General features: G+C 45.5%; 1 protein-coding gene across 1 annotated transcript in view; it reads right to left on the minus strand.

Moving 5' to 3' along the window:
* The window catches only part of LOC107107021, a 76539-nt gene extending 73957 nt beyond the window's left edge, over window positions 1–2582 (minus strand). Inside the window, exon 1 of the mRNA XM_015407232.1 lies at window positions 2487–2582. Coding sequence (XP_015262718.1) covers window positions 2487–2524 — 38 coding nt within the window. The 5' untranslated portion in view covers window positions 2525–2582. The remainder of the gene's footprint in view (window positions 1–2486) is intronic.
* Between the last annotated feature and the right edge of the window lie 7457 nt (window positions 2583–10039).

Here is a 10039-nt window from a genome sequence, read left to right on the forward strand (position 1 = left end):
CACAGCCATCTGAGGGGAAAACAGTTTTCCCCTCAGATGGCTGTGGCCCCGCCCCCAGCGTGCCCGGCGTCATCACGTCACATCCGGCTGATGTGCATGCGGCGAGTGCGCGCTTCGGACGCCGTCCGGGAGCCCCCCGCTGCAAAGAGAAACGGACTTGGCAACCCTAGCAAGACTTGCTAAAATCTAATAAATAAATAAATAAAGGAATTATAAACAAAGAGAAAGGTCATACCTCTGTTTAAATTTTTCAAAAATGTCTTATCTCATATAACCAGTGCCTGAATGGATCTTGTGCAAAAGACATGGACACTCCAAACTTTAGTTTTTCTGCCTCCTCCGGGGCCTGTTCTGCTTACGATTTGTTATTATTTCTTAAATTTTCCAAACTTGCCAGCCTGTTCTAGGAGTTAAAAGTGTCAAAAGAACCTTGATCCAGTCACATACTCTCAGCCTAACCTACCTCACAGGGTTGTTGAAAGGATAAAGTGGAGGACGGCCACTTTGGATCCTCATGGTGGGAGAGCAAGGTATAAATAAGTCATGAAACATGAAGCAACCTTATACTGAAATCAGATCATTTGCCTTTCTAGCCCTGTAGTGTCTTCTCTGAGTAACAGTGGCTTCAATCTTGGATCATCATCTAGTATCAATATTTTTCTTCCATTTCCTGGACTTGTCATAACGAAAGCCTCTTGCCTTTCTCAAGCAAAAAAAGCCCACACACACACACTCACCAGTTCTTGTTTTCGCTGCTTAACTGTGACAGAATGTGAAACCTTGCACCAAAAGGTGTTGTCTTTCCATGTGTACCACTGTTTGCTACAAAGAGCTCTGGGGAACAGCTCAGTGTCTTATTTTGGTTTGGTTTGTGCAGACATTTTAGTAAAGTGCTGCTAATGACACATTTCCTTAAAGTTTAGGTGCTGAGTTTAAACTGCAGACTTACTTCTCTGAAGGAAGATATTGTAGCATTCTAATATTATGCTAATAATGAATGGTTGTCACCTCCATATGTATGCAATACATTTCAGATATTTAAAATGCTTTCTGTACACTATCTCAGAAGGCCTTTCACTAGCCCTGTAAATATTAAATGTTGTCCCCATGTTCCAGGTGGGATGGTCAATTCTGAGAGAAGTCACTGTCCTAAAGTCTATGAGTAACATTTGAATGTACAGCTCACACCAGAGCTATAACTAGCTAATTTTGCACCAGAGGCAAGAATATAAAATTGCGCTCCCTATACTTTCATAGCAGTTATTTTGGTTAAAAGGTACATCGTTATATGCTTTTTCTGTGCCCCTCATCTTTGTGCACCCAAGGCGAGTGCCTCACTTGCCCTTGTTACAGCTATGGCTCACACGCCTTACAGTGTGTGTTACACCAGCTTTTCTGCAGAAGACAAACATCTCTTCAAGGCTTGCAGACAAGGAAAAGAACATGCCCTATCCTTACTTTGAGGGGATCCAGGTATTTCTAGAAACACTGGGGGGGGGGGCAGATAACCAAAAATAAATACCTACATTCCCTTAGCTACTTCAACTCCTTCCTCCTGATTGCAAACCAAATGTGTATGCATCTTTGCTCTCTTTGTGGCTGCGGTCACCCACTTTCAATGCACTTCCCAACTGGATTTTGCCAGTTCACACAGTAAAATCCAGTTGGAAAGTGCACTGAAAGTGGATTATTTTGTGTGTGTGACTGCAGCCAGTGGGTGTGTTTCCTCAGACATCCAATGATGGGGAAAGTTTCACCTGGTGCCATTTCTGCCTATCAGAAAGCTGCCCAAACAAAAAACAGAAACGGTCAGTTCGAAAGCCTGCACAAAAGGGAGCAGGGAAGAGAACTGAAGGCGACCCTAAGTGGCTTGTGCCTGGGGACTGGGAGCACAAATAGCAGAAGCAAAGCTTCCTGGCTGCAGGTGGTTGCTCGGCTGAGGTAGCAGAACAAAAAGCGAGCCCAGGAGGAGCACCTGACAGACCAGCCCCGTTTCCTGGGGTTTGGCGAGTCAGAGCTCAATCGGCCAGACGAGGGTCGCAGGAGCGGCCATCTCCCCCCACCCTCCCCCGGACTAAGGGAAAGGGCCGTCTTTCTCTCGTGCCAGCAACCCTTCCTCTCCATCCCGAGCAGCCATCCTTTGCGCGGATGAGGGAAGTCGCTCCTCCCCGCCCACTGGCCCTCAGTGCCAGCTTCCTTCACCCGCCTCAGCGCCCGCGCAATGGCGCCCTTTGTTTAGGTGTGTCGCCCCTCGCAGGGGCTGCGCGCAGAGGAGGGACTGCAGAAACGCGCGCGGCCGCACTTCTTTTTTTTTTCCTCCCTTCCCAAAAAAAATCCCGCCCCCCCCCCCCCCCACCCTGCCGCGCAGCAGACCCCTTCGGCTGGCCACGCGGCGCTCGCCTGGCGTGTTATTGTTGTTAGTCGAGCGCCTTCCCCAAACCCCGCCGCGCTCCTGCCTTCTGGTTTCTGAGCGGGCGCCTGCTTACCAGCTGTCCACCTGCAGGTACTCCAGCACGTTGGTCATCCTGGACAGAGAAGGACCAGGCCGGTCCTACTTCCCACACACACACAGCACAAGTCGCAAGCGGGAGCGGATGCGTGGCTCTGAGCGGGAACGGGAGAGGGGAGGGGAGAGAACAAGCCCGAGCCCAGCCCAGCGCGTGCAGCGACACAGCTGCAGCCGTCGACTTGGCAACCGGGGCGCCAGAGACAATCCTCCAGAAGGCGCCGAAAAGCGCTGGAGGTGAATGGAGCGCGCCGCTTCCTGCAATGGCAGCGCAGCCAGCCTCCCTGGAAGACCGGTGTTACTGAATGCTGGCCTTCAGCTTGAACTCTCCCGAGAAGCCAAAATGAGTACACCTCTGAGGCTATCATGCCTTGGTGTCACATTAGGAGAAGACGTGACGCGCTGGAAAAGACAATGATGCTGGGAGAAGTTGAAGACAGCGGGGGAAAGAGGGAGACCCACCATGACATGAATTGACTCCATCAAGGAAGCCACCGCCGTCAGTAAGGCTGGGGCTGTAGAAAAGGGCATGTCTGGTAGCACCTTAAAGACTAACAAAATTTGTGGCAGGGGATGAGCTTCCTTGAGTCACTGCTGTGCCACAAATTTTGCTAGTCTTTAAGGTGCTACTGGACTCTTGCTCTTTTCTGCTGCTACAGACAGACTAAGGCTACCCATCTTGATCTGAGCAAAGTAAACTGGCCCATAAGCCTATTGAAGGGTTGCATGTTAAAGCTCTGTTGGCATTAACTCGACAGCACTAGAGGCCAATGGCACATTCTGCTGCCTTGGAGACGCTGTGATAAAAGTTAGATTTCTGCAGCTGTTGAAGACTGAAGGCGTTCTCCCTGGGAAATGGTGGAATACGATGGTACTTTAGGGCTGGTTTGGAAAAGGTGGAGAAAAAAACTTGTTATAATAAAAGAAAGAAATGGATTGGCAATAGGTTCAGGACCAACAAATGGATGCACGTATTTGCACAATGTTAGATTTGTTTAGTATGGTTATCACTATCACAAGAGTGTTTAAAATAACTATAAAAGGGGGATTAGATAAGTTCATGGAGGATTGCTTATTCAACAGCCATTAGTCAGGATTGCTATATGGAACCATCCTGCTAATGGGCAAAATTGATGATTGCTCCTACTCGTGCATTCACTGTTACGGCCCCCACCTTATGGAATTGCCTCTTTGATGAGGTTAAGACGGCTCATGCGATCCTGGCTTTCCACAAACTATGCAAAATGTCCCACCTCGTTACTTGTACTTGATTTATACTATGTAATCCATCTTGAATCTCAGTGAGAAACCTAACTATATATAACCTAACAACAACAACAGTTCATCCAAGGGAAGTGATCTCTTTATTCTGGATATCAGTTTTAATTCTGGAAGATCTCCAGGCCCCTTGAGATTGGTAACCCTAGTAGATAATCTAAAGCTCCGTTAAAGTATTACAATATTCCACATGTGGTACCTAATATAATTAAATGATACTACCTACTTTCTTACTAAGGGTGTCTCTGCATTAAGGATCATTCAGATCCTGGAGGCACATCTGGAACTGATTAGCTTCAGAGAACCTCCTCCTACTGCACTGTCATCCCTTTCCTGTTCACACAGTAGATATAGGGAATCATGCGTAGGCTGTGATTGTCACATGGGAGAAACAGCTATGATGTTGGAGGGGAAAATACCATAATGTTTTATATGTCTTTGGGGGATATGGCTTCCCACATGTCCATTGTGCCAAAGTACAGAAATAGGAAGTTTTTAGCTGCTGCAATATACCACTCTTCAAGCACAATATTTTCTTACACAGCTTGGTAACTGGATCTTATAATTTTGGTAGTGTGTGGTCAAATTCCCAGTGTAATCCTAGGCAGACTTATCACTGATTTCAAATGACTAAGACTGGTGTAACTCAATATAGGACTGCACTGTTAGATGTTATGGAAAAAAATTTTTGGTGAGATAAGAGGTTGAATGAACTTTTTCAGTGATAGTGCTTGGTTTTGCTATGCAGGACAAAGGTCAGATGTTGAAAGTGATCACCCTTTATGCATCTACAAAGGACAAGAAAGGACATATAGAACATAAGAGAAGCCAATGTTGGATCAGGCCAATGGCCCATCTAGTCCAACACTCTGTCACACAGTGGCCAAAAATACCAGGTGCCATCAGGAGGTCCAGCAGTGGAGCCAGGACACTAGAAGCCCTCCCACTGTTGCCCCCCCCCAAGCACCAAGAATACAGTGCATCACCTGCCCCAGCCTGTGAGTTCCTATGTATACCTTGTGGCTAATAGCCACTGATGGACCTCTGCTACATATGTTTTATCCAGTTCCCTCTTGAAACTGTCCATACTTGTAGCAGCCACCACCTCCTGTGGCAGTGAATTCCATGTGTTAATCGCTCTTTGGGTGAAGAAGTACTTCCTTTTATCTGTTCTAACCCAACCGCTCAGTAATTTCATGGAGTGCCCACAAGTTCTTGTATTGTGAGAAAGGGAGAAAAGTACTTTCTTGACCTGCTCTATCCCATGCATAATCTTATAAACCTCAGTCATGTCACCCCTCAGCCATTGTTTTTCAAGCTAAAGAGCCCTAAGCGCCTTAACCTTTCTTCATAGGGAAAGTGTTCCAACCCTTTTATCATTCTAGTTGCCCTTTTCTGCACTTTTCCAATGCTATAGTATCCCTTTTGAGGAGTGGTGACCAGAACTGTACTCAGTATTCCAAATGAGGACGTACCATCGATTTATACAGGGGCATTATGATACTGGCTGATTTGTTTTCCATCCCCTTCCTAATAATCCCCAGCATAGCGTTGGCCTTTTTTATTGCAGTCACACACTGTCTCGACATTTTCATTGAGTTATCTACTACGACTCCAAGATCTCTCTCTTGATCAGTCTCTGCCAGTTCAGACCCCATCAACATGTATTTATAGTTAGGATTTTTGGCTCCAATGTGCTTCACTTTGCACTTGGCCACATTGAACCCATTTGCCACATTGACACCCACTCTCCCATCTTTGACAGATCTCTTTGGAGTGCCTCACAATCCTCCTTGGTTGTCACCACCCTGAACAACTTTGTGTAATCCGCAAATTTAGCCACTTCACTGCTTACTCCCAACTCCAAATCATTAATAAACAAGTTAAAAAGCATCGGACCAAGTACTGATCTCTGTGGTACCCCATTGCTTACCACCCTCCACTGAGAAAATTGCCCATTTATACTCACTCTCTGTTTCCGATTAATCAGCCAGTTTTTGATCCACAAAAGGACTTGTCCTTTTATCCCGTGACTATTGAGCTTACTTAGGAGCCTTTGATGAAGAACTTTATGAAAAGCTTTCTGGAAGTCAAGGTAAACAACATCTATTGGGTCCCCCTTGTCCACATGTTTGTTCACTCCCTCAAAGAACACTAACAGGTTAGTGAGACAAGATCTTCCCTTACAGAACCCATGCTGAGTCTTTCTCAATAGTTGTTGTTCATCTATGTGTCTATTCATTCTTTCCTTAATAATAGTTTCCACCAACTTACCCGGTATCGAAGTCAGCTTGACTGGCCTGTAATTTCCCAGATCTCCTCTGGAACCCTTTTTAAAGATGGGAGTGACATTAGCTACCTTCCAGTCCTCAGGAATGGAGGCAGAACATATTTTTGTCAGGAGATCCACAAGTTCATATCTGAGTTCTTTTAGAACTCTCAGATGTATGCCATCCGGGCCTGGTGATTTATCAGTTTTTAAGTTGTCTATCAGTCATAGGACCTCCTCTCTCATCACCTCAATCTGACTCAGGTCTCTCAACAGCGCTCCCGAAATCAGTGGTTCTGCATCATCAACTTCATTTTCATCTTCCACAGTGAAGACAGAGGCAAAAAATGCATTTAGCTTCTCAGCCATTTCCCTATCATCCTTCAGTACTCCTTTTACCCCCTTGGTCATCCAAGGGCCCCACTGCCTCCCTGGCTGGTTTCCTACTTCTAATGTATTTGAATAAAGTTTTATTGTTGGTCTTTATATTTTTTTGCTATATGCTCTGCACATTCCATTTTTGCCTGCCTAATCACAGACTTGCATTTTAATTGCCACAGACTGTGTTCACTTTTATCAACATCACTGAGACTAGCTTTCCACCACTTAAAGGAATCCTTCTTACCTTTTACAGCTTCCATTACTTTGTTAGTTAACCATGCAGGCTTTTTCTTATACCTATTTGTGCCTTTCCTAATCCGCGGGATATATTTTTTCTGAGCCTCTAGGATTGTAGTTTTAAATAGTCTCCAAGCTTCCCCAATGGTTTTGACCCTTTCTTCTTTTCCTTTCAGTTTCTTCCTCACATGTCCCCTCATATCAGAGAAGTTACCCCTTTTAAAGTTAAAAGTGGTTGTGTCGGTCTTTTTGGGCAACTCCCTATTTACACAAATGTTGAACTCAATAACATTATGATCACTGTTCCCAAGTGGTGCAATCACTTTTACATCTCTCACCAGGTCTTGGGCGTTACTTAGGACCAAATCCAGGATCGCCTCTCCCCTGGTAGGTTCCGTGACCATCTGCTCCATAGCACAGTCATTAAGAGTGTCTAGAAACTCAATCTCTTTTTCCTGACTAGAACACATATTGACCCAATCAGTGTGTGGGTAGTTAAAATCACCTATTTTAGAAAAGTAGAGCCAGTGCAGGACAGTGGTTAGAATGTCAGAGTAGGATCCAAAAGACCCAGTTTCAAATCTCAATCTGCTGTGGAAGTTTCCTGGGTGCCCTTGAGACAGCCTAACCTACCTGACAAGGTTGTGGTGAGGATAAAATAGAGGAGAGGAGAATGATGTAAGTGCTTCGAGTCCCTGGTAGGGAGAAATGTGGGGTATAAATGAGGTAAACAAACATACTTTTGTTCTATTTGTAGGTAAACAGGAACAAAGGCGGTTTCCCCCTCCCCCAGCCAAGAGTTTAATGTCCATTATCGGTTTCTTCTCTGCAATACCCACGTTAATCACAAGAGACGTGACAAAGTTGAGTATTTTAAAGGGCCATAATCTCAGAAATCACAGGGACTTGGATGGGCTTATCTCTTGCTTGAATTGATCCCTATTTTAAAACATTTGCTATCTCTACCATTTAGGAATGTGTGGGCTTCAATTTGTATAGATAGAATGAAGAAAATGCTTCAGATTTTTCATTCCTTCTGAAAAACTTATTCTAAAAGCAAATTTGATGGTCTTGTGCCTATCAGAATCAGGGCTGTTCAGAGAAGTCAGTGATTTCTGCATACTTGGGATTCCCTGGTTATGCCAAAAAATTAAATTTGTAAATTAAAAAGATGAGGAAAAACCATCTCATCAACCTCTCAAATGGTCCAATGAGCACTGAGTAAGCTCCAGGAGTTGAGGGTGGCTTTGAACATCGCTTAATGCCAAACGCGGTCTCATGACATTTCAGTCTACATATTTTGAGGGAAAGATTAACTCTCTTTTTTAATTTTGGGATTTTTTCTGCAAACTTGAAGGTTTCCTATATCTGGCCTCGCTGTATAGATTTTTGTTTCCACAATCTAAGCCAGGGTTCAGAATCAGATGTATGATATTGAAAGTAGTGTCACATTATCACACTGGTTTACTGTCCCCTGCAATTTCCCATAGGTCCCCAACATATTTCTTCTAATAATAAAGTTGATAGTTGAGTGTCTATTAGTAGGACAACAAAACAGGGCCAAAGAGGGATTTCTACATATTATGGGGACTTCCCAGATGCCTAATGGTAGTCAGGACTGAGCATGTTTCTTCTAATAGGCAATAACTCTTCTCCACCTTACAGCGAAAACCTACTTGCTAAGTTTGCAATTAAGTGCAGTGGTTGCAGCCTTTCTCAGTCCAATTGAAGATGTTGTTCTATGTTTCTTTACTTGGGAATAATCCCACTGAGTAGAATAGAATACATCAAGGATTCAGCTGCAAATGTCACTCATCATTTGTTTGTGAAAGCTTGCGCTCACAGCAGGGTCATCATTCAGCACCTTTTGGTGGGGCGGGCAGGGACAGGGTGGGTCCATCATGCGTGCTCCATTATGTGACTTTCAGGAAAAAAATGTTGCTCTAGGAATCACCAGAAACTCTTAAAATAGATTCAGGTGGGTAGCCATGTTGGCCTTAAGCATCAGAACAGAGCTTGAATCCAGTGGCACCTTTAAGATCAACAAAGTTTAATTCTGGGTATAAGCCTTTGTGTGTACACATACAAAAGCTTATAACCAGAATAAAACTTTGTTGGTTGTAAAGGTTCTACTGGACTCAAACTTTTGTTCAGAAATTCTATGGTTTCCAGTGATACCTAGAGCAACCTGGCATTTCTGGCTTTTCCCCAGAAGTGACATCATGCTTCATGCAACACCAGTAAAAAGACCCCTGTCTTAGAGGCTGGCCTGGCGGTGATAGAGGGAGAAGCAGACAGCCTGCTGTGAGTTGGCTGAAGCACCTTGAGGATACAGATCTCTCTCAGATCTCATGTGGGGTAGCAGATGTGCTGTCCAAACAAAGGAGTGCCAATGTGCCTTTGCTCTACTTGTACATTTGTAAACAAATACTGCCAAAATGCCATAAGTCTCCTAGGGCTCTAGGGATGCCAGCCTCCAGGTGTGACCTGGGGATCCCTCCCCAGAAATACAGCTCATCTCCAGACTACAGAGATCAGTTCCCCTGGAGAAAATGGATGCTTTGGAGGGTAGATTCATGGAGGACAAGTCTATCAATGGTGACTAGCCATGGTGTCTGTAGGGAGCCTCCACATTCAGAGACATTAAGCCTCTGAATCCCAGAGCCTGGAAGCAACATGAGGGGAAGGTCTCATCCTCTCTCCAGAGGAACTGGTTGCTGGACTAGGTGGGCCATTGGTCTGATGCAGCAGGGCTCTTCTTATGTTGTTATGACTCTATGGCAGGGGTGTAAACATAAGGCACAGGGGCCGGAACCAGGGGTCTTATGCGGCCCGCGAGCAACTAGTGCAAGGGAGGGAACAGGAGACTACTCAGGGGGAGTGGGCGGAGCCACTCTATGGCTTCAGTATGGTGGAACAACCTTGTCTGCAGCAGTCAAGCAGCATGGGAGTGTCTGCCCAGTGCTGCACCGCTGGCTCTCCAGTCCGCCCATATGATTTTCCTTTGCACCCCCTTTGGGGTCTTGCAGTGGGCCTTGCAGTGGGGATACAACAAATGAGAGAGCTTACCAACTGCTGTCATTATGTTTTATGGCACACATGGCCCGGGGACAAAGTGACATTCGTGTCAGATCTGGCCCTTGTAACAAATGAGTTTGACACCTCTGCTCTATGGCAATGTACCCCACTGAGGTCCCTGTCCTCCCCAGGCTCCACCCCCAAATCTCCTGGAGTTTCTCAACCTGGAAATGGCAACACTACCACCCCATCCCCCACTGGTGACCAGAAGGACCTGGCAACCCTATATGTTTCTCTCCTCCAAAGGGAACCAACCCAGTAGGGTTGCCAGATCCCTGTTGGCCATCAGT

Source organism: Gekko japonicus, unplaced genomic scaffold, assembly GCF_001447785.1.
Source record: "Gekko japonicus isolate JY-2015 unplaced genomic scaffold, Gekko_japonicus_V1.1 scaffold17, whole genome shotgun sequence".
Classification (NCBI taxonomy): Eukaryota; Metazoa; Chordata; class Lepidosauria; order Squamata; family Gekkonidae; genus Gekko; species Gekko japonicus.